Here is a 24814-nt window from a genome sequence, read left to right on the forward strand (position 1 = left end):
GCAATCTTTGACTGCAGAGGATGAGGAAGGATTGCGTATGACACACCTGAGAACTAAAAATGTGAAATCAATTCAGTTTTGAAAAACGTCTTTCAATTTTCCATATGCCTGTCACCAGGCTAGATCCTATTAGTAAACGTGTGCTTAAGGCATAAAAGAGGTGTTTGCAGTGATGTATGAAGGATGTTATTACTTATGCATACTTTTCTCAAAGTTCTTATTTGGGGATAGTTTTAAAAGTAGACATAGCGAAGTTAGTTCCTTGAAAAGATCAACAAAGTTAATAAACTTTTAGCTGGACTAATCAGGAAAAGAAAAAGACAGAATGTGAATTACCAACATCAGAAAGGAAGGGGGTATCACTACAGTCCTGCAGACATTCAATACGTAAGGGACTATTACTAACACCATTTGCCAATAAATTCAGTAACTTAGGTGAAATGGACAAATTGCTGGAAGAATACAATTTACCAAAAGTGACACAAGATGAGATTAAAAATCTGAATAGCCATATATGTATGTATTACAGAAATTAAATTCATTAGTAAAAACCTTCCCCCACAGACAAAAATTAATTCATCACTGCTTTGTATCAAGACCAGAGAAGGAGCCAAAACATGGACTCCAAGCTCACTTTAATGGCCTTTTGTAAGGTTACAAATTTCATTACAATCCATTAAAGTTACCAATGCTATAAAAAAAGGTAGGCACATACCCCTTGAGGCCTTGCTGTCTAGTACTATAGTGGTCCTAAAAATGGACCCTCCATAAGTAAACAGCAATTGAGTAAATTCATCTCTAGTGAGCATCTTCCCAAGGGCCTGGACCACATGCCCACGTTTTCAGCTTATCTCATGTAATTTTCACAACAATTCTGTCAAACCTGTGTTGACAAATGCAGTTCATAGATAAAGAGACAAAAGGTCTGTAAGATTAGCTCATTCACACAATTATTTGGGAGCGGAACAGGCCATCGGCCCAAGCTTCTGACCTTAGTCCCAGAGCATTTAAACAAAGGAAGAGCTGTGTTCCAGCTGCTGGTAAGAGGCTGCCTGGTAGAGTGAGAGTGCCTCCTGAATTTCCCAGAGCTGCAGCCTCCCCAATCCCAACTGCCCAATCTGTCTTCCCATGTATCTCCTACCACCTTGATTGCTCAATGAGCTCCCATGTCTCTTCATGCAAATTCAATTTGGAGTCTACTTAGGCCAGCAAAAAGGAAGAAGGGATGGGGAAAAAAAGAAAGGGAAGTGGGAAGAGAGAGAAGGAATAAAATGGCCCTTTTAAAAACATTTCGATGCACTTTCATTACCCATGATCTGCTTCATCTTCTACCCTCCTAATGAGGTAGGCGAGACAATCATTGTCGCTTCTGCTTTAAAGAAGAACCTGAGACCTAGGAAGCCATATAAATCAAAAGGAGAATGGAGAAATAGTGTTAGTCATACAATAGAATAGCGGTTGGCAAACTCAGTCCAATTTTTGTATAGCCCAAGGCCTAAGAATGTTTTGTACATTTTTAAAGGGTTGTAGAAACAAATAAATCCAAGGAAGAATATGTGGCATAGGTCATAGATGGCCTGCAAAACCTGAAAAATTTTACTATCTGTCCCTTTGTAGAAAATTGTTGCCTGCAATGGAATACTTTTAAGCCACACAAAAAAATGAACTAGCACTTACATTCAACAGCATGCACAATTCTCAAAATATTATGCTGAGCAAAAATATGCAAATTTCAGAATGCTGTCTGCAGCATGATAAACTTTAAGGGCCTGCAAAACCAATATATAATGTTTATGGATACAGTGCATATATAGTTAGATTATAAACCATGCATGAGAATAATAAACTCTGAAATTATGACAAAAAAGAGTCATAGGGTGCCCCAATTGTACTAGTAATGTTTTAGCTCTGAAAGAGAAAAAAAATTCTGAAGCAAACATGTCATGTGAATACTTGACAAAGCAGGCAAGGAGGTACATGGTTTGTTTGTTATATTATTCTCTACTCTTGTCTATATGCTTTACCACGTTTCCCAGAAAATAAGACCAAGCCGGACCATAAGCTTTAATGCATCTTTTGAAGCAAAAATTAACATAAGACCCCGTATTATATTATATTATACCGGGTCTTATAGTAAAATAGGACAGGTCTTACATTAATTTTTGCTTCAAAAGACGCATTAGAGCTGATGGTCTGGCTAGGTCTTATTTTCAGAGAAACACGGTAGTATTTTACAATACCAATATTTTGAATTAATGTATAAAGAAAAAAATATCTGCAGTTAATGAGTGAGTGAATATTATAGACCTTGTGTGTAGTTTTCAGCAAGGCCTGGGTGGCGGGGGAGCCCTCTCGTGATATTCTGTGGACAAGTCAGAGAAAACTCATATGCTAATATGAGTGCAGTTAGATTTGCTACTGGATTAGCTATCTATACTTACACTCTTCACTACTTCCTTTCAGGCTAAAGGGCATCTGTAAAGGAATGCCCAAGGCTGTGTGGCTTTGGGGCTGTCCTAGTTTCGCCTTCTTGACAATTAGTGGATGAAGACAGAAAGTATAGCTGGGACAAAACTGAGAAAAGAAAATGATTCAAAATTATTTCAACAGGCTGATACCCAGTGCTTGAATCCAAGTAAAGATAATACAACAATAAAAAAATATCAAGCCCTACCTTCATATATTTAAAACTACACTGTAAAAGTGCAGGATGGGTAAATCCTGGCTTAGCTGCTCTCAGCATGAAAAAGGAACTGGGAAAATTTACTGCGTCATCCATCAATATAAACCAACTGTGTAATTCAGCTCCTCCGAAAGCTACATTTGGGCACAGAGTTCTGATTAAAGCAAAACATTAAAATAAAATACAACATAGTTCCACTGCTCACAGCTCTTATCAAAGTAAGCCTGTAAAAAAAAAAAGTAAGCCTGTAATATCACATGCAATTATGAATGGCATGTTTTAAGATAAAAGGTTATAAGTCAGGGCCGGCCCGGTGGCTCAGACGGTTAGAGCTCCGTGCTCCTAACTCCGAAGGCTGCCGGTTCGATTCCCACATGGGCCAGTGGGCTCTCAACCACAAGGCTGCCGATTCAACTCCTTGAGTCCCACAAGGGATGGTGGGCTGCGCCCCCTGCAACTAGAAAACGGCAACTGGAGCTGAGCTGCGCCCTCCACAACTATGATTGAAAGTTCAACAACTTGACTTGGAAAAAAGGCCTGGAAGTACACACTGTTCCCCAATAAAAGTCCCGTTCCCCTTCCCCAATAAATAAAGGTGGTAAGTCAGAATGTATCTCAAGTACAATGACATTGATGGCTTCAAAGCATGTCATTAGAGAAATAATTAGAGGATCTAGAGACTGGAAAAGAAAAAGGAGACAGGATAGTTGTGAATATTTGGAGATCTGCTATTTGACAAGGGGGATTAGAGGTGTGAGTGCTGCTTTAGCAGGAGGCTGATTTCCATATAATACAAGTGAAAATGCTCTACTTAGTAGTGTCAACTTGGTGGGGTATTATCATAAAAGGGATTTGCCCCCGTCCCTCTTCTCCTCTCAACTGTGGAAACAGAATGTGGAAGAAGTGACAGTGTACCTGTTCTGAGCCTAAACTACAAGCAGCTCTGCCACTCGGCAGGCTTTGACTTTCTCAGAGCCTGGCCACCACCAGGCTAACCTGCTAAAGAAGTAGAGAGCACATGGAAGTGAGCCATTCCAAGGGCAGCCGTCCCAGATGAGTCATTCCCAAGAGACCCACGGGCTGAGTACGTACTAATAAATAAGCTCAGCCAAGATCAGCCTAGCTCAGCCCAGACCAGACCTGCCCAATTGACCTATAGACTATCAAGCAACAATAAACGGTTATTGTTTAAACCATTTAGTCTTGGGTAGTCTGTTACTCCCAACAGCAAGCTGACACAGATGGGACCTCCTGTCTCCTTTCCAGGCACATGGCACCACAGTCCCTACTCACCCCAGGCTATTCCCTTCAGAAATCTACAAATGAGAAGCATGCCTCAATCTCTGTGCTATCTCTGAAGGAAGCAGTGGGGGGTGGGCCCTGGGTTCCCAGCTTAAAAGGCAGGGAGTGAAGTACTTGGCTACCCATGTTATGAGCACCTTTTATCTTGAAACCCCACTTTAGGTGGCCTCTGGGAGGGGAGGGAGTGGCCTCTCACCATCAATAATATTACAGAATTCCCTATTCTCTCACCTCTTCCCCACGGGTATTTCCTTAGAAAATCAGGGGGTGGGGATATAGGGGGTTGATTGTGGTAGGGCTGGTTTGTCACTCTTGGAAAATCCTGAAAAAAAGCAAATTTGGCCAATACTTAGTAGCTTTTTTTCTGAGTGTGGTGTATCCAGCATTTGGGCCTGATGTCACTTCGGGGAGGTGGGGAAGGAAAATTCCCACTTAACTTATTACACAAGGAACAATGTTCTAACAAGAGTGTCTTATCAATTACGTCATAGAAACAGCAGCATGAGGTGAGCCTCTTGAAATCTCCCCTGGAATTTACAACAAATTGAACAGCTTTAATTCCACAAAAGTTTTTTTTTTTGTATCAATGGAACAGTGCCTTTTGAGTACTGAGAGCTCCACTACTAAAAAGAGCCAAGCAGAGGCTGATGGAGCACTTTCCTGAGCTACCAAAAAAAGGATTTGTACATACAGTGCAAAGTCAGACATGATGCTCTCTTGGATACCTTCCACCTCTCAGCGTTCTACAACTCCATGAGAAGCAGTGTTGGCTGAAAGACTAGCAGTGGGTTGAGCATCCAAAAACCTGGGCTTTGGTTCTTGACTTTGGGCCCTCAAACTTCCTAGACATCAGTGTGGCAGATACTATATGCCTCCCACTTAACTGATATCGTTCCTCCATTCTTCCTTGAAAGCAGAACGCTAATTCCGATTACATGCTCACCCATGTGTTCAAGGAAGATGATCACAGGTTCAGCCCCTGGAGTAAATCTAACTTTGTGTAGACTAGTCTCCTCAAGTTTTTTGTGTCACAAATAGAAAAAAAAAAATGATAATATTTGCATGGCGTATTCACTGGATTAATTAGATGAAGTTGATCTATCCATTCTAGGTCCTAACCAGCTATTCTGTAGCGACAAGGCTATCTTGTCCTATAATTCATAATTCCATTTCCTACTCCTGTGGCTACGGATTGGTTTAGCATGCACATGTGACCCATGTCTGGGCAATACAACCTGAGGAGAATTCTGCTGCAGGAAAAGGTTTCCCTCCCCAATAAAAAGAAATATACGGGAAGAAACTCCCCGCTTCTTCCTGACCTGGTTATCCCTGCCTGAGATGTCTAGATCTGTAACATGTAGATGTGTTAAAACAGGGCCCCTCAAGTTCTTTGATATTCCTCCCATCAAGACGTAGGGTCTGTGCCCCCTCTTCTTGAATCTGAGACCTAGTGATTGCTTGAATAATAGAATATGGCAAAAATGATTCTGCCAGTTTCTGGGTCAACGTATGAAGAAACAGAAAATGTCTACTTCATGTCTCTTGGAACTCTTAAGGCCCAGGTGTGATACTGTGAGGAAGCCAAAGAGCCATGGAAAAGAGCCAAGGCCGCCAGACCTCAGCCCCAGCTAAGCACCCAGTAGGCAACACAGTACCAAACTGCCAGTCATGTGAGGAAGTCATCTTGGAAGTGGATTCTCCAGCTGGATTCCTCCAGCCAAGCTGCCCCAACTGATGCCACATGGAGCACAGATAAACTGACCCTGCCAGACTTAACCAAATTACAAATTCATGGGCAAAATAAAGGGCTGCTGTTATTTTAAGTCACTAAGTTTTGTGGTGGTTTGCTATGCAGCGGTTTATAGTGGATACATGGTCCTCTCGCAGTCATGAGGGGAGACAGACACAAAAATGAAAAAATGCCCAGGTTCTTGATGACACTGTTATGCAGATAAATTAGCCCACCCTGGGATCACTCTGCCTCTGAATTTATTATATGAGGATATACATATAGGTAATTTTAAGCCACTTTACTTGGGTCTTCTATCACTCACAATTTCAATATCTTAAATGATACCTCTCTGCTTTTCACTTGAAAAAATGAAATTAATATAATTGCCTTGCTCTTTACTTTCCACCATTCACTGACCATATATTGAGAACCTATTTATGTGTTGAACTGGGCATGCGCAGATGCGTAAGACAAAGACCCACAGCTAGCCCAGTAGCTCATGCCTGACCATCTTCCTCACCCCCAACAAAAACTGACATTCATTGTGTAAGCACGAAAAACACAGATAAATGAAGAAAAATATAACCCATAACCTCACTATACCAAGACAACAACTAATCGACATTTCAGTGTATTTCCTGTCAGACTCTTTTTGAAGTTTTGTATTTTGTGTAGGTGTATGTGTATGTGAGTACATGTGTGTGAGTGCACACATGCAAAAACCTGAGAAGATAAGGTGGCGAAATTTATAAGCGTGTACCATGTAAAACACTATACAGAGAGAGAGAGAGAGCTATCGTTCAACTTCTCCCCCATGTGCCTCTAAGGATGCATGGATTAAAGCTATTATCTTTACTTCATAAAATACAGTTGGTCCTGAAACTGGGCAACACGTTAAATAAGTTTTGTTTCTGAAGCTAGACAATGTGTCTGGCCAAGGTACATCTCTGGATAGGGACCTGATTAAAAAGAAGGCAACTGTGTCAGGTTACCAGAGTTCAAAGAACTGTGCAACAGGGCCTTGAATAATGTCGTTTCATTCAATGTTGTTTCATTATAATGTTGATGAGATGCCGTAAGAACTTAACTCATTGATATCAATTGGCCTGTGGTAAAATTGGTTTCGTTATGTCATTTCACTTAAAGTCACTGATGTTAAGTGAGGACTTACTGTATGATAACATTAGAGCTCTGAATCCTAGCCTATTCAGCCTTCCCCCAAATACAGCAGAAATGAAACAGTAGGTGTGAGTTATTAAGATTGCTTTCCTAGGGATTCAAGACACAATAAACACTTCTGAAATCACTAATGTGAAACACCTATGCTGACCAGCACCTCCTACCCACTCAGCTCACTTGTCTAAGAACTACAACTGTTTTTTAAATATTCTTATCAAACCCTCAAATCAAACAAATGCTCATTTCCCCCATTCATCTAAGAATCCTTGGTGCACAACCTCATTCATTCTTTTGCACAAACCCCAAACACACGTGCGCCTCTATTCTTTGGCAGCTTCCCACAGAACTAGATTCCTGGAGGAACCCAGCTGCCTTTTCCACAGCTGCACATACCAGCGTTAAATATAACATAAGCATACGTTGTTATGCCTCTTAGGTATATTTTTCCTAAACTTATACAGGTATATGATCAAAGGAACTAAAATTATACTGAATGTTTAAGATTCTGAAAAACGTCACCACCAATTTAGCAGGGACTAGATCTCTGTAAACCATGAATCCATTTAGAGATCGCCAGATGGTCAGACCCTAAAACCAAATTCCCATCCATTTCTGCCAACAACAGGGAATAACTTAATGGCCATAAGTGAACAAAAACAAAACGGAAACGCGATTTAAAATGAGAGAAAGACAGAGTCAACACAGTTGTGTTGGCACTTGGACTTCACCCAGGAGAGCCAAGAAAACACACCTGGGCTTTCAGCGCACATGACGTACATTCCTCTGTGGACGTTTACCTGGCTCTGACACATGATTTCTATTGGACATTTCATTGTGAGTTCCAAAGCAGTTAAGAGATATTTCTTGAAAAGGTAATATGCTGCTCATATAGATATGGACACATGTAAAAGATTTTATTATGTATGAGTGAATACATGTTAAAACCAGTTCAAAAGCAAACAAAGGAATATTAATTAGAAATATGGAAGTAAGTATACAATTGGCAACAAAACTGGTTTTATTACATTGTGAGAGCAGAGACAATTGAAGCTCTCCTGGACTGCATTTTGCCTGTGTATCAGTGATTTGACAGCCTGTATCCTGGAGCTGACAAGCAGCAAGGCCTGCGGCCACCACAGGGGGGGTGCACGGCCCCACACGGGCTTCACCACTATGTTTAAGCAAATTGAATCACTGTTCTAACTTGTATTTCCACAGTGATGAGGTTTTATAGTATGTCACCTTGAAGAGCCTTCCCCAAATCTTCAGATAATTGAAGACCTTGGGCTGATATTGTAATGAGATAATTAATAGACATTGAATGGAGGCCTAGATCATTTCTAAGTAAGATACCCAAAATTGCTTACTAAGCATAATTTTAGTTTATATACTTTTGCTTCTTATTTGTATATGCTACAACGAGGCTATATGTTTGGGTTTGTAAATGAACATGTTCATTTCTGCCATGTTGTGAAACTGTACAAGGGCAAGGTGTGGATAAATAAAGCTGGGTTGAATGTATTCCTGAACTCTGCTAAAATGACAGAAATGAGCATGTCATAAGTGAGCCACAGATATTTTAAGTCTCTGCCATCTCCAGATAGTTTTTATTTATTCTGATGCTTCCCTGAAGGCCCCGCAATCAGCTATAGGACAAAGATCTCATCTTCAACAAAGCAGGACGGTCTCAGAACATGTGGGAAAAGACAGTAAGTCGGGTGATTCATGCAGAGGCTCCTGAGCACAGGGCTGTGATGCCGTCACCTCACCTACCTTTGAGACCGGGTCAGTAGACAGAGTCAGAATTTTGAGAACACCTCGACTGAGAAGGACATGGCTTCCTGACATGGCTCTCACAATGTCTACTGGAGCAAGATCTACGTTTGCAACGTCCAAAGACCTGTACTATAAAGTCAGCCCTTGGATTCTAACCTGGCCTCCAAATAAAACACACACGAAAGTTCTTAAGAGTGAGTTGAGAATACATGCCTAGAAATCCAAGAGACCCTAACACCTCTATATTGAAAAGCTTAGCTTCTTTTTCCCAGAGAACATGAAACACGTTCTATCTCAGGACCATATGTTTCTCAGGATAAATTAGAGGAGGAGCCTCAACAACAGGGTGGAGGGCTGGGCTCTTGCCCCTACTGTGCCACCAGCTCGCCATGTGATTGGGGAGAGCTGATTACCGTCTCTGGGCTGAAATGGCCTCAGCCGTAAAACGGAGACCCTAAAAAATAATCCTTGTCCTCTGTGCCCGGCTTACCATTTTCAGTAGAGAACTTTTCTTGGAAGATCACAGACTAGTGATTGCACACTCGAGCAGACCTTGGAAATAACTTAGCCCAACCTCCTCATTTTACAGCCATGAAGGCTGACATGCCCCCAAGTGAATGACACTGCAGGAGACCAGAACTTGGGTTTCTTCCCTTTTCTTTCACTATTTTGCCCCAATATGTCATGAAGACTCTCTGTTCCATCGTCTGGTTGGTAAATTCCTTTCTTCCTACATTTTAGAACCCAAATATGTCACAACTGCAATATCCAACCTGCCTCCCTGCTGTATACTGGCTTCCTTTAGATTTTGCTTTAACAGAAGTTTAGAGATATTTCCCCTACAATGATTCTAGAACCCTAAATATCAGAGAGACCTATCTTCTGCTTTCATGAAGGACTCTGAAGGAGAAATGCTAAAATGATACCACATGCAGGTCCTTAAATTTAAAACTATACATCTAAAAGAATAAAATAAAACAAATCCAGAATCCCAAGCTATCTGAACGGTGGTTCGTGGACTGGTAGTGGTCATTGGGCTGTTTGTTACTGGTCAGCTGCAAGAACAGGAATTGAGAGTCAACATTTAGGAACATGTATAGCAATCTAGCTTTGCCCCAATATTTAAGTGAATGGGCTCAGCCATTGACCAGGGTCTACGTCGGTCGTAGAGCTTTTGTACTCAAGTGGTGAGTCAAATGTGAGCTGCACGCTACTCATGCATATCAGGACCTCAGATCAGCTCATAAGGAATTAAAACAAGAAGAACAGATAACAGTGGTCCTATACCAAAGATAGTTGGAGAAGCAGTACTATACTACATACATCATTAAGTGACAAGATTGATCCTTCCGAACACTGAATGTAAGATTCATTTGTGCTGGGAGTAATACATTTAAGTAACTATAGTGGCCACTTACTTTAAGCGAGTGAAGTAGGTCAGACATGAGATCCAAACGAGAGGAGTGGCAAACCAGGTCTGATCTTGAGAGATAGTACCTTGTATCTCCAGCTGACTAAAACCACATACCCAGACATTTTTGATTTGCAAAAGAAGCCAGAAATCTAGATATTCAGGTAAAAAGTTCTTGATTTTAAATATCAGCTGCTTATTTTCTTCTAAGATGTCTCTGCAGCACTGATAAACCTATATGTTGTTTACATCAGGTCTGTGAGCTGCCACTTTGCAATTTGTGCTTTAGGAACTAATGTATTAGAGGTTAATAGAAGGGCTCTGTTTTTTGAGTCTAGGCCTTGAAAATGTTCCCAAAGTTGTTGTCAGTGGGAGGCCAGCCTAGTTCCCAGGACTTGTACTCATGCCAAAACCAAGCTGACATTACTCCCCAAGTTCCCCTCAGGCTTGATTCTTAGGCTCATCTCTTCTTACACGTTGTGTTTTCTCCTGTGTTGTCCTGTGTCTGGTGTCTGACCAGTCTGCCTTGACACTGTTTTTGATCACAGACTGGTTTGGCAGCGAGACCCTCCCCAGCCCCTGTCCCCACTCACCCGGGTTTTATTTTTCTCACTCCCAGCAGGGTACTGGTCGCCAATGGTGTCCTTTCCACAGGGCCCACACTAGAACAAATTGTTTCTCACCATGCCCCCTCCCACCTTTTCAAACTGCACAAAAAGCTGAAACTTGGGGGGCTCATTCCTTCCCAAGGGCAGTGATTCTCACTCTCTGCCTGCCTTCCTCCCCTGAGTGGAGGATTCCTGTGCTCGTACAGGAGGGGGATTTGGCAGGGCGCTGCATTTAGACTGATGCCAAGCTCGCCGTGGACTCCACATTTCCTGTGAAATCCACAAACACAACTGAAACCCAGTTCTTACAGGGAGGGAAGGACTGCTCTGCCTGATTCTCCCGTGTCCTGCAGATGGCTTGCCAACAGGAAGTCATTAAAGCTCAACCTCCAAACTCCACCGGGGATATCAAATAGAGTCTGAAAAAGCCCAGGAAGCCTGGCTCCCTACAGGTGTCACGGTGACCATTAGTGTCGACCCCTGCATGGGCTGTGAGGTGACCACTGGATCACAGAGTATCACTACTCTGACATGGTTTAACCACCGACCGTGGTTTCTGTGGCCTGTAATGAATTCCTCAGGTGTGCCTGCCAGTGAAGTATCTAGGAGACGAAGTTCAGTTCTACAACAAGCCACAACCACAGCCAAAATCAACAGTTTAAAGATCAGACAGCTCTTGAACCAACACATCAATATCATGGTATAATGATTGATTCCCTGGCGTTACCCACCCTGGAGGTACTCTCTGTTGGCTGAAGGACACGGGAATACAAAAAACTACGCCCTGGACACAGAGATGCTCTACTTCAAAGATGGGGTGGCAGTGCTGGTGCTTTCGTGTGATCTCCACCTGCAGGCGCTGGGGAGAGGCCTGCTAGCTACTCACATGAACAGAAGAGTAAGAGTTGAACTTGGCTAAGGCTAGGAGGGCTTCATGGCTCTCTAGAACAAATCACAAATTAGGGGGTGGACACCTTCACAAAGGGCTGTAAATGTCTGGCTTAATGGTGGGCATTATGTGTCAAGAAGAGTTTCTTGGATTTATACAAGCACATATTCCAAGGAGCTCCAGGCACAACCCTGACACTGATTCTTGGGACACTCCTGTGAAGTGGGTCAGGGCTAAGCCAGCTCCAGCACCTTTCATAGATGGTGGAAGGAGGTGGAGAGAGGCTAAGTCCCCAGGCAGAGGGGCACAGACAGAAAACCAAAGTGAGGACTGTTTTGTTCCCGGATGTACGTGCCTTCTACTTCTGAGTGGCACTTTTCTCTGTCCACAAGGCCCAGCAGGCCGCGGTTTCCAGCCAGTGGCCCAAGCCTCCAGCAGTCACGTGAATACCAGGCCCAGTGGCACCTTGGGGAGCTCGCCTAAGCATCTGGCCTACACGGAGGGAGACACGCAAGCTCTTTATAAGGGCCTGCTCTCTGCCGGGCACTGTTATGCAGCAGTTACTGACACACACTGACTTCATCTCTGGGAAAACCCAAAGGTGGAGGGACTCTCTTTACCCTGTGTTACACACGAGGGCAGTGCTGCTCAGAGGAAACCGATGAATGTCCAGGATCCCATGGCCAGAAAGTGGTGAATGGGGACGGCCAACTCAGGTCATCTGGTCCCATTACTGAAGTCAGCCGGGCAGCCTCTGACCAGCCCTGTAGGACAGGCCAGGAGGCAGGAGGGTGGCCTTCGAGCATATGATCCACAGGAGAAATGTCAAATGTTGACACTCATAGGAGAGGGGTTAGTTTTCTACAACACTTAACATGACTCTTTCTTTTAACACAACACCTGAAAGTGTTTATGATAATTGCATGTGCTTTTGAGTCCATCACTTGGGACAGAATTTATACAGAACGTACCTGCACATCTTAAAACGTAGCCACAGATAACTCTCTCTGTTTACTCTATTAAATATATGGTAAGAAAAGATAGCTGTTTCATTTGAGAATGAGATTTATAGTTGTGTTTATAATGTATTATTTAGGAATCATTAAGAGCTGCTTGAATTACATGTCTTAGACCAGATAGGAGCTTTTATGTCTTACTACTTAATTTACCAGTGTCCACAAAAGAGGATAAAAGAACATATTCTAAATGGCACTTACAACACCAGCTAATAACCCTGGTCTCAAGTCCTTTTTTGAAAAGAGGCAGGGAATAAATAAAAGCTGACCATAATTCCTTTTATGTTTGTTTTATGTTTGTTTGTTGTTTTATGGTTTCGCCATCAAACCTCAATCTTCATGTAAAGCTGCTACCCAGTAAGTTCATGCCAACTGCTATGTCACCCTCTCCATCCACCCCCGTTGCCATCAGCTCCTACTTTCAGACGTTCCCCTTTGTGAATAAAGCCTCTTGCACCTCAGTCATGGTCTTCAGCCCCACCCCAGTTACCACCATCATTCGGGGAGCCCCCTGCTCCGCCAACCTCCTGGCCTCATAGGCCTTGACTTGCTCAGAACAAGCGAGGAAGTCTTCTCTCCCCCACAAGCTTGGCCAGCTCCTGCCACCAGGGCCACTCCCTGCATTGTCACCACTAGAAACTGCTCCCTGAAACCCCTGATTCCAGCAGCCCACACTGACTACCCCCTTCTATCCTCCCACTCTCCCTATCTCCTCCTGGATGTCTCACAGACAGTTCCAACTCAAAATGACAGAGGAATCAGAAGCACGCTCATGAGTTTGAACACTTTAATAACAAGTGCTGATGGTAGAAGGCCTCCCTCGTCTATGGGCACTTTGAGGGACTAGAGGAGGCTGGTGATGCGATCTCGCCAGGCTCTGGGACTCAGGAATTGCTACTACTTCCTGAGTGAGGGCCTCCCATCAACCTGTGGGTTTGTGTCATCCTCAAAGAGGTGGCTGAGGTGGTTGTCATCCAGTACCCTGTGCCCGCACTCTGGTGTGATGAGCCTCTTTTGGTGGTTGCAGGCCTCCTGGCCCGCTGGCTCCAGGATGCTGGCCGTCAAGTACTCCAGAACGCCAGCGAGGAAAACAGGTGTGTGTCAGCTCAGACGCTCGACACAGCGGTCTTCTCGCAGGGAGGCGGTCCACGCGGCTAAGCGGGAACTGCAGCTCGGCTCTCGTGGAGCGGGAGAGGGCGTGCCTCATGGCTCTACGAGAGCACTGGCGTCTTCTTTGCCCAGACATTATGTTTACTGGGTGTTGCCCAGATTGGCCCAGCTGGATTGTCACGCTCACCTTTGCCTCTCAAGATACCAGTGCTTATTTCTGCCCGCTGTATCCCTGTGCTCCAGCCTCTCATTGGTCAAGGAGATGCCTTTGTGACAGCTCAGACTTTGTAATGTCATTGATGACTACTGGGCCTGATCAGGACTAGCCTAGAAACGTCTGTCATGGGAACCTGGTCTCCTTGGTAACTCTACCCTCTTTTTCAGGGAACCCTAACTTTCTACTTGACTTTAATAGTCTAGCCAAAAAAATGAATGTTTCAATGGAAACATCCCCGTCTTTAGAAAGCCACTCCAGGTTATCTGATTCCAGCCTTAAACTGCCCTTGAGCTCTTATATCCTTTTGTAAGCTGTAGCTCACTGATAGACATGTATAATGATTTGTATAATAGAGGTTCATTTGCCCCCCGTCTCATGTGGTAAAAAAGTCAGGTTTACCTCCAGTTACACATTCATTTCAATATCCCTGGTGAATATTCCTGTGTCTGTACTTTGGATTCTCTTTTGAGCTGATTATAACATCTGCTGGTTCTATCACAAGTCAAGTAGAACCTTTAAAAATGTGTTCATTTTTAAAAAGTCTGAAACTGAAAGCAAACACATACCCCACAAATCTGTGCTTTCTCCATGATGCTCCACCAATACAAGTGGGGTCCATGGTTACAACTGCCCATGTCAGGAACTGGGAACCACTTCTGACATCTTGCTCTGCCACCTTCCCATTCCATCAATCACCTCTCATTCCACTTCTCCATCACTAATATTGCTTCAGTAGTCCATTCCTACTATTCCAGCCCCATGTCATTATCATTGTCACCTTGACAAGTGTGGCAATCCACTTACTGGCCCCTCTGCTTCTCCCCTCACTCCTTTCCAATCCATTTCCCAGAGTAACCAGTTCCCAAAACTAAATCTGATCACGCTGCTGTGTTGCTTCCCATTCATCAATGCCTTCCCGTTGCCTCTGGGATGCAGCTGAAAAGCCTGGGAGGCTCTTTCCTACTTCTCCTTCACTTGACTTCTCCACATCGACCAGGTTTTGCCTTCAACTTAAGTTCCTCTGGGAATTTTTCCTTCATCTCCCAGACTCGCTTAGATTCCCCCAACATACCCTCACACAGGACGTTCACTGTGCAGGATTTACCTGAAACAAAATAAATGTATGACTAATTATTTGCTTCATGTTTGTCTACCCTGCTCCAAACACACGGGGGCCTGTCCACCTTATTCACCACTCTAGCCGCACAGCCCAGCACAGCGTCAGGAACACAGAATGTACTCAATAACTAGTCACTCAATTCACGACTGAATTCACATAAATCTAACCCCAAATCCTGCCTCCTCTAGAAGACAATGAATACAACTTCCCTCTTTGGTGAGATGGGGGTCATCGTATCTACCTCATAGAGATACTGTGACAGGGAAATACAACGATGCCAATCACGGTGCCAGGCACAAAGCAAGGGTTTGAGAAGCAGTCATGATTACTACCAACATTATCACTTTGAGTACAAGAGAGAAAGTAACGTTGTGGTCCAGGCAGGCCAAATTGCAGGCTGCAGGGGTCTTCATGGAGCATAGTAACCTTAGTGTTCCTACCTGAGCCTCCAGAAAACCCCATTTCCAAGGTCCAGAGACTTGATCAAGCCCCCGCTGAGAGCTGACTAGAGTCACCCAAAGACTGAAGCTCACAGACAGTGTCCATTATTAATTGCCTATGAAAAATAAAACTCATAGTCTATGATTCCATTTATATAAAATATGTAAAGAGGCAAATCCAGAGAGACAGAAAGTAGAATAGTGATAGCCAGGAGCTGGGGAGGGGAAATGAGCAGTGACTGCTAATGAGTATAGGATTTCTCACTGATGTAATGAAAATGTTCTAAAATTAGACAGATGACTATACAACACTGTGAATATCCTAAAGTCTACTGAATTATATACTTAACAAGTGGTAAATCTTGTCATATGAATTATATTGCAATTAAAAAAAAACCTCTCAGCAGGTAAATGCTCTGCTTGCCTCCTCTCATGACCACATCACAATTACAACTAAACTACAGAACAACCAGCATTGAGAATTGCCAGAAGTCTAGCTGAACTGAAGCCCTACAACTAAGGACATACAGAAGAAGCCACCTCAAGATTGGTAGGAGGGGCAGAGATGAGGAACGAGCTGGTACCATACCTATGTGTGGCCGTTAAAAATTGGGAGTGATATCTCAGTTGCAGAGGTCCCCCAGGAGGAGAAAGGGGTTCCAGCCCCACACCAGGCTCCCCAGCCCAGGGTTATAATGCGAGGAAGATAGTCATCACCACTTCTGGCTGTGAAAATCAAAGGAAATTGCAGCTGAGTGAGACAGAGAGCAGCTAGAGCCCCAAGCGCTACTCTTAAGGGCCTGTGCACCAACTTACTAGCTGACGGACTCACTCACTCTGAGCTCCAGTGCTGAGGCAGTAGCTCAAAAGGCACCAGGGACATACGGGGAGGAACTGAATTGTCTGGCTGAGGGCTGAGGGCTGGAGGGGCAGCTTTCTCCCAGAGAGAAGCGTTGGCAGAGCCATTATATCTTTGATGAGCTTCCCCTCTCCCGGCGTGCAGACTGAAAATCTAAACAAAATAAAGACAAACCATCTACCAGACAAAGAGTTCAAAACACTGGTTATGAGGATGATAATGAACTCAGGAGAAGAGTAGATGAACTCAGTGAGAACTTTAGCAAAGAGATAGGAAACATAAAAATGGAGAAAGAAGACATAAAAAAGCAGCAGTCAGAGATGAAGAATACAATAACTGAAATGAAGAATACGTACGTTAGAGGAAATCAACAGTAAATTAGATGAAGCAGAGGAACAAATCAGCGATTTAGAAAACACTCAATCACAACAGCAAGAAGAAAACAGAATCCCCCCAAATGAGGACAGGTTAAGGGGCCTTTGGGACAACATCAAGCATACTAACATTTACATCATTGGGGTACCAGAAGGAGAAGACAGACGGCAAGGAATTGAAAACCTATTTGAAGAAATAATGACAGAAAACATTCCTAACCCGAAGGAAACAGACATATCATTTTTCCCCCAAAATAAGACCTAGCTGGACAATCAGCTCTAATGCATCTTTTGGAGCAAAAATTAATATAAGACCTGATCTTATTTTATATAAGACCAGGTTTTATATTACTGTATATAAGACCCAGTCTTATTTCACTATAAGACCGGGTCTTACATTAATTTTTGCTCCAAAAGATGCATTTGAGCTGATGGTCCAGCTAGGTCTTATTTTCGGGGAAATACGGTACAAACCCAGGAAGCACAGAGAGTCCCAAACAAGATGAACCCAAAGAGGCCCACACCAAGGCATATTATAATTAAAATGCCAAAGTTTAAAGACAAAGAGAGAACCTTAAAAGCAACAAGAGAAAAGCAGTTAGTTACCTACAAGGGAGCTCCCATAAGTCTATCAACTGATTTCTCAACAGAAACTTTGCAGACCAGAAGAGACTAGCAAGAAATATTCAAGGTGATAAAAAGTAAGGACCTATGACCAAGACTACTCTACCCAGCAAAGCTATCATTTAGAATGGAAGATCATCAGATAAAGAGCTTCCCAGACCAAAAAAAAAAAAAAAAAAGCTAAAGGAATTCATCACTACCAAACCAGTATTACAAGAAATGTTAGAGGGACATCTTTAAGAAGAAAAAAATAAAAAATATGAATAATAAAATGCCAATAACTATATATATATATATATATCAACAATTAGTTTCAATGTAAATGGATTAAATGCTCCAATCAAAAGACATCAGGTGGCAGAATGGATAAGGAAACAAGACCCTTATATATACTGCTTACAAAAGACTCACTTCAGATCAAAAGACACACGCAGACAGAAAGTAAAGGGATGGAAAAAGATATTTCATGAAAATGGAATTGGAAATAAAAAATCTATGGTAGCAATACTTATAGCAGACAAAACAGACTTTAAAACAAAGGCTATATATAACAAGAGACAAAGAAGGATTCAGTAATCCCACTTGTGGGTATTTATCCGAAGAAACCCAAAACTCGAAGGGACATGTGTTCACTGCAGCATTATTTACAATCCATATGTTCATAACAGCATTATTTACAATAGTCAAGATGTGGAGGCAGCCTTGGGTGTCCATCAATAAATGAATGGATGAAGAGGAGTTGGTAGATATATATACAATGGAATATTGCTTGGCCATAAAAAAGAATGAAGTCTTGCCATCTGCAATAACATGGATGGACGTACAGGGTATTGTGCTGAGTGGAGTAAGTCAGACAGAGAAAGACAAATGCCGTCTGATTTCACTTATATGTGGAATCTAAAGAACAAAACAAACAAAGAAGAAATAAACTCAGATACAGAGAACATTTTGACGGTTGCCAGCTGGGATTGGGGTGGGTGAAAAAAGGGGAAGAGATTAAGAAGTACAAATTGGTTGTTACCCAGTAGTCATAGGGATATAGGGTACAGCATAAGGAATATAGTTAATATTATAATAACTACTCGTACGTATGGTGTCAGAAGGGTACTAGATTTATAGGGGTGATCACTTCGTAAAGTTATATAAATGTCTAATGACTATGTTGTACACCTGAAACTAATATAATATTGTATGTCAACTGTAATTGAGAAATAAAACAATTATTAAAAAACCCTTCACTGAACCACATGATCAGCTCCACCTTCTCTCCCTGAGGCCAAGCTCTGCCATGGCCAAATTCATCAATGTTTGTTCAGTGAGCACAGAATCAGACAGGAGATGGTTACAGACTTTGAATGTTGCATAGGGTCAGGTTATGATGGACTTTATGTGCTTCTCCTACTCAATATCCATGCCTCCCCTTATATTTTAAGAAAACACGATTTTGTTCTGGGTGGCAATGGGCCCAACCCTAGGCAGGTCATGACTAGGCTAATCCAGTGTTCCTAAACTTTGCTGGTGATAAAAATCACCTGGAGTACTTGTTTGAAAAACAAGAGAAATAAAATAAAATGACATATCTTGGCCTCCCATCACAGACCTAGCAAATCACAATTTCTAGGGATGAGGCCTGGTAATCTGTACATTTTTAACAAGCCCTTCCCCTCCATCCAGTGACCCAAATCATCATCAGGGAAGTTTGAGGAAATCTGGTCTAAGCCAAGGGTGGCAATCACTGTATGCTCAGTTTTCCTAGTATGTCTTGCATATAGATGACTATGTGACCAGTTCTGGTCAACATGACCTACATAAAACCTATTAGGGAGGTTTCTGGGAAAGCTTTTACTTTCTAGTAAAAGGAGAAAGACACTTGCCCTTCCGCCTCCACTTCTTCCTGCCTTGAACACAGCTATGATGATTGGTGCTGCAGTAACAACCCAGGAGAAAGACCAATGGAATTGCAGCCTTTGTGAGTAGCTGAAATAATGCCAGCAACTGCCTTCCTCCAATTTCATGTTAGATGAGAAAAATAAACTCCAGGTTGTTTAATCTTGTAGTCAAGTGTTTGTCCCTCGCAGCAAATGCATTCCTAATCACATGATGGCCGCTACCAATGTTTGCCTCTGTGACACACCCCAGCCCATGCTCCAATTATAACTGCCTTTCCCCTTCCTGGTGAGGAATTGCTTCCCCACATATGTTAAGGCAGTGATTGGAGTTAGGCAAGACCTGCATAAATGGCAGCATTTGAATTTTTAAGAGGCCCATGCCCATTTCCTTTTTCCATATATGCGATTTGCTTTATTAACTCAGAAAACTTAGTTTCCCAAGTTTTTGGTGGGCATCTCACAGATATTTTTGTGATGCTGACATTTTAATAGATAGGTTTTATTTTCCTGAAAAGAATATTAGCTGAAAAACTATAATGAGGGTTGGCAAACTTTTTCTGTAAAGAGTCAGATAGTAAATACTTTAGGCTTTGTGGACCACACATTCTCTTGTTGCAACTGCTCAATAAAAAACAAAAAAAGGCAAGCTGACATAGACAGTAGGTAAATGAAAGGGCATGGCTGTGTTCCAATAAAATTTCATTTACAAAAACAAGCAGCGCCTGACTGGGCCCATGGGCTGTTGCTGGCCAACCTCAGAATAAGACAATCTTTGTTTTTAAAAACTTGATTAGAAATATTGGGTCTATGTGTAAAAATCAAACAGGCTATCACATCTGGTCTCTCACTGTGTCCCTACCTGTCACATGGAAAACCAATGAACGGGGAAAAGGGTATAGTAGCATACAGAGGACTCACCTTGGTCAATGCCCATTCCAGGTATAAGTCCTTAGACAACACTTATTGAGCACCTACTGTCTACCTGGGGCTATGGGAGACATTTTCACATAAATGTTAATCCACCAAGGTTCAAGATCTCACCCTAAGGTCCTGATATATCCTAAAAGTCACGTCACTTTGAAGTAACCTATATAAGGGAGATAACTGTGACATGCAAATACCCTGTAACCCAGCCATAAATTATGACATTTTACCATCCAGCCTGGAATATAGACAGGAAGAAAATAATGTCAAGGGAAGTTAAATTAGTAAGAGTAACTTATATTTTTAAATTCCAATTTCAGTGTTATATTAAATATGCATTTTTTTCACCTTAAGGATTTTTAACTCATTTTTGCTTATCTATATAGTAAAACTTACTGGCATATCTGGCTTTCATTTACTCATAGTATTAATATTTTAAAGGGGTTATCTCCTCTTCTCATATGGATGTTTTTCACTGTGTCCATGCATGTAGAGTTGGTTTTGAAATCTGGCTTAACCAAAACCTGCCTTCAATTTGATAATGTGAGAGTAGCCCAAAGGTTAGATACTTAGAAGTCAAGATACCTATTAGAACTGCAAGAAGACAGGACAGTGTTCTGGCTTCCATCATTCACCACAGAGAAAATACTACAACCAACTCTCTCAGCTGGTTTAGGATTATCACTGAAAGACAGCACCAAAATCCAAAGAGGCCTGGTCTCGGGTAGCTGTATTTTCAGCCTACAACAAGCTGTATTTTCCAAAATGGTCACAGCAGTGAATTTCTAGAACTCTACCCTTCCCCAACAAGAGTCACTTTCCTTCCCTCCCCTTCCCTTGAACCTCAGCAGGATTCCTGACTGCTTCAACCAGGAAACTGCAGCAGAAATGATGCCACTTGACTGCCACATGATTATAAAAGGTGATACTCTTCCACTTGGCCCTCTGGCTCGTAGGACACTGCCCTTGAAAGCAGTCACCGTGCTGTGAAGGAGCCCAAACTGGCCCACATGGAGAGATGAAATGGAGACGCTCTGAGGCCCCAGAAACTGCCAGCATCAGCCATAAGAAATGCGAGGGAATGGGCCTTCAGTGGATTCTAACACCCACCCCACCCCAACCCTGTCTCCGGGCCACCTCGGCAGAAGCACCGTGGTGCACAGGTGAGCCCTTTTGAACCCCGCCCAAACTGCAGATTCATAAGCCAATAAACACATTATTTTCACTCACTAAGTTTTGAACTTAGTAACCAGAACGCAAACTCAGGATTGAATGGATTTCACCAGAAACAAAATAGACTTTATGTTCTGATCTCCAAATGCAGGCAGAAACAAAAACTATACATACTTCTTCCAGCATTGATATCCTGCTGCAAGGCGGTTATATACAGCTGCAGGGTCAGCTGTGGGGCTGAGCCCAGGAAAGCCTGGATCACTGATGCCCGGCTGAACGCAGATCGGTGGGTGAACAGCTTGCCCTCTGCCTGGCCCACTTCCTTCTCAATCTCCTCTGAGAGGCCATTTTTTGGCATCTGTCGCTTCTTGGTGATGCTGACATAAGGCTCTTCGATGTGGCTGGACTGACAATAGATGCAGAAGACTTCAAAACACCTGGAAACAAATCCGCAAGTCATGATAATCAGAGGCAGACAGAATTCTGTCTTTTCTCAGTTACCCTGCTTACACCTAGCCTGATTCTCAAAGCCTTGCCTGGGCTACTCTGGACTGCAGCCCCTCCTCTAAAATCATCCACTCCAAGGACCAGTTCTGAGCTTGCCGTCCTCTTGAGGCACTCCAGCAGGCCAACCGGGCCTGAGTGCGAACCAACTGACAGGAGACACTGACGTCCACTGAGGCAAGGAAACCAAGTGGAGAACAGGAAGTGGTTTGGCCTCCAGAGCCACAGGAAAATGTTCAGTTTCCATCCTGACACTTACCATATTTCCCCGAAAAGAAGACCTAGCCGGACAATCAGCTCTAATGCATGTTTTGGAGCAAAAATTAATATAAGATCGGGTATTATTTTACTATAAGACTGGGTATAATATAATATAATACAATACCCGGTTTTATTTTACTATAAGACCCAGTCTTATATAAGGGGGTCTTATATTAATTTTTGCTCCAAAAGACGCATTAGAGCTGATTGTCCAGCTAGGTCTTATTTTCGGGGAAACACGGTATACAGCCCTGGGCAAGTCATTTAACCCTTGAGCCATTTCCCTCAATTATAAAGCAGAGGTAACACCTACTCTGCCACATTGTTATGGAGATAATACAGAATATGTGTGTGCACACACACACACTATATATACACACACAGACACATATATACATATACACACACATATATACACATATACACACTAGCTCTCTCCGTGTGTGTGTGTATTTTCCCACATCCAATAGATGCCCCAAATCTCCTCAGTTAAAGAGCAGCTGTAGCTGAGAGACCCCTGGAAGACCGCACTATCTTTCCTATCTCTCTGCTCGGGTGAGTCCTTGTGGAACATGACTAAAGTCAATCACGCCTGGGGCCTGCCAGCTATGTCTTATTTATGGAATTTCACACCTACCTTAGGAATGGAGACTTAACCAGTCACCTTGCTAGACTGACAGAGTCAGTCTTTTAAAATTAGATTTTAAAATTGGATTTTCCTCTTAAGGTAATGATACGGATACCAAAGGGAAGAAGAGTACTGATGTGTGTGATTTACTTTAAAGTACACACTCACACAGACCACACACACAAATGGACTATGAATCGATACAGGATGGACACGTGTGAAATAAAATGTTAATTACAGAATTTAGGTGGTTAGTACTTGGGTGTTCACTGTACAGTTCTTTCAAGTTGTCTTCTGCATGTTGCAAAATTTTCCTAATAAAATCCTGGGAAGAATGGGGGTTTTATAGGAATAAGAAAAATGCTCATGGTCTTAGGTTTAAAATTATCAAAGGACATTTTCCTCCCCACACACATATTTTTATAATAACCATATAATGCCACCGGAAGATTTTATGGCTTCACTTATTTTATGGAATGTTGTTAACTGTGTACTCTCACCCTGTGGCAACTATGGCAATGAGAATTCACTCATAATTTGAAATAATAAAAGTTGATGTAAGAGAGAAAATGCAAGAGCCTCTCTGATGAATACAAAGTGCACATTTTTTGTGAGTTTTACCTTTGTTCATTTGTTCCTGGGAGAAAGAAGGTACATAGCAGTGTGTGTGTGTGTGTGTGTGTGTGTGTGCGCTAGAGAGAGAGAGAGAGAGAGAGAGAGAGAGAGAGAGAGAGAGAGAGAGAGAGAGAGAGAGGTTTGTCTGCTACATTTTGTCGGGGTGGGGTTACAGACATATTAACATATTACACAAAAAGATGTAAAACATCCTGGACCAATTTGTTCAGCCGAAAATAATGAAGTTCATGTTATGAGTTCAAGTCCAGCTGATCCAATTGAATTTGCTCTGAGGAAAACTCAAATCTATGACTAAGGACTATTTGAGGCCTAGCAACTTCACATTGTTAGACCGGTGACCACAAGGACTAGAAGACAATAACTTGACCATTATTTTCATTCTCAAATATGTGATGAATATAGACACGCTTTGCTAAGTGCTGTGGGGAATGCAAAGACAGCTGTACGTGCCCGCCTCATTCAGAGGTGCTCGCAATCTAAATGGGAAAATGTGACATATACATGGATAATAAGTAGTAAATACCACTAATATTTATACAGCACTTTCAGTTCATAAAATATTTCTCATATATTAACTCACTTTGGAAAAAACCTATTGCAAGAATTTGAATCATAGCATTATTTGCAATAGCGAAATTCTAGGAATACTATATAGGTCCCAAAATAAAACAATGATTGAATAAATCATAATATATATATATTTAATTAAATATTATCCAGTCCTTAAAATCAAAGATATAGACATACATCTACTGATACATAAAAATGTTTACTATATTTGGTAAGTAAAAGGAGTACATTACAATAGAATATATATACAAAATTCCATTGTTTTGTAAAAAGAAAATTACATATGTATAAAAATATACACAAATCTCACACACAATTACACATAAACAGTGGAGTGCTTGAGCTGGCTCATGCTGACTCAAGAGACTGTTAAATAATTAGGAATTTTGTGAGCCCATTATTAACCAACTGGTAGCCTGGAATAGGCCATGCTGGCAATATTTACATCACAGAAATCATCAAACACTGCAAGTCAGGGCTTTTTCCCCAAGACAATTTACCAGCTCACTGCTGTAAAAATATTAGTAAGGATATGCAACAAAATGTTAAGAATTGTTCTCTTTTAGGCAGTCGAATTATAAGATTTTAATTTTTTTAAAATTATGCTTAGTTGTTTCTACTCTTCTGTCGTTTCAACAGCAGATGTTTTACCTGAATAATAAAATCAAGCTTAGAATTTTTAAAGACTAAACAAACGAAAGAAACACCAGCACATGCTAAGAGGTGAATAAATGAAATGAAGGTTGGGGGGAGAAAGCAATTCTCTTGATGCTGAGAAGGGGGCTGAATTAAACAAGAAGCATTTACAGAATGGAAGAGGAAATGAAAATTCAGTGTCTAGCAACGGAAATGAAAGACTGTCTCTGGATGAGCTACACAGCGGTATCCT

The 24814-nt window shown here is 42.1% G+C and overlaps 1 protein-coding gene across 1 annotated transcript in view; it reads right to left on the bottom strand.

Annotated features, from left to right (window-relative positions):
- The window catches only part of XK (X-linked Kx blood group antigen, Kell and VPS13A binding protein), a 55655-nt gene that overhangs the window by 26817 nt on the left and 4024 nt on the right, over positions 1 to 24814 (bottom strand). Inside the window, exon 2 of the mRNA XM_081043382.1 lies at positions 21501 to 21763. Within this exon, the coding sequence (XP_080899508.1) occupies positions 21501 to 21763 (263 nt within the window). The remainder of the gene's footprint in view (positions 1 to 21500; positions 21764 to 24814) is intronic.

The sequence above is a fragment of the Rhinolophus hipposideros genome (genome assembly GCF_964194185.1).
Source record: "Rhinolophus hipposideros genome assembly, chromosome: X".
NCBI classification, from domain to species: Eukaryota; Metazoa; Chordata; class Mammalia; order Chiroptera; family Rhinolophidae; genus Rhinolophus; species Rhinolophus hipposideros.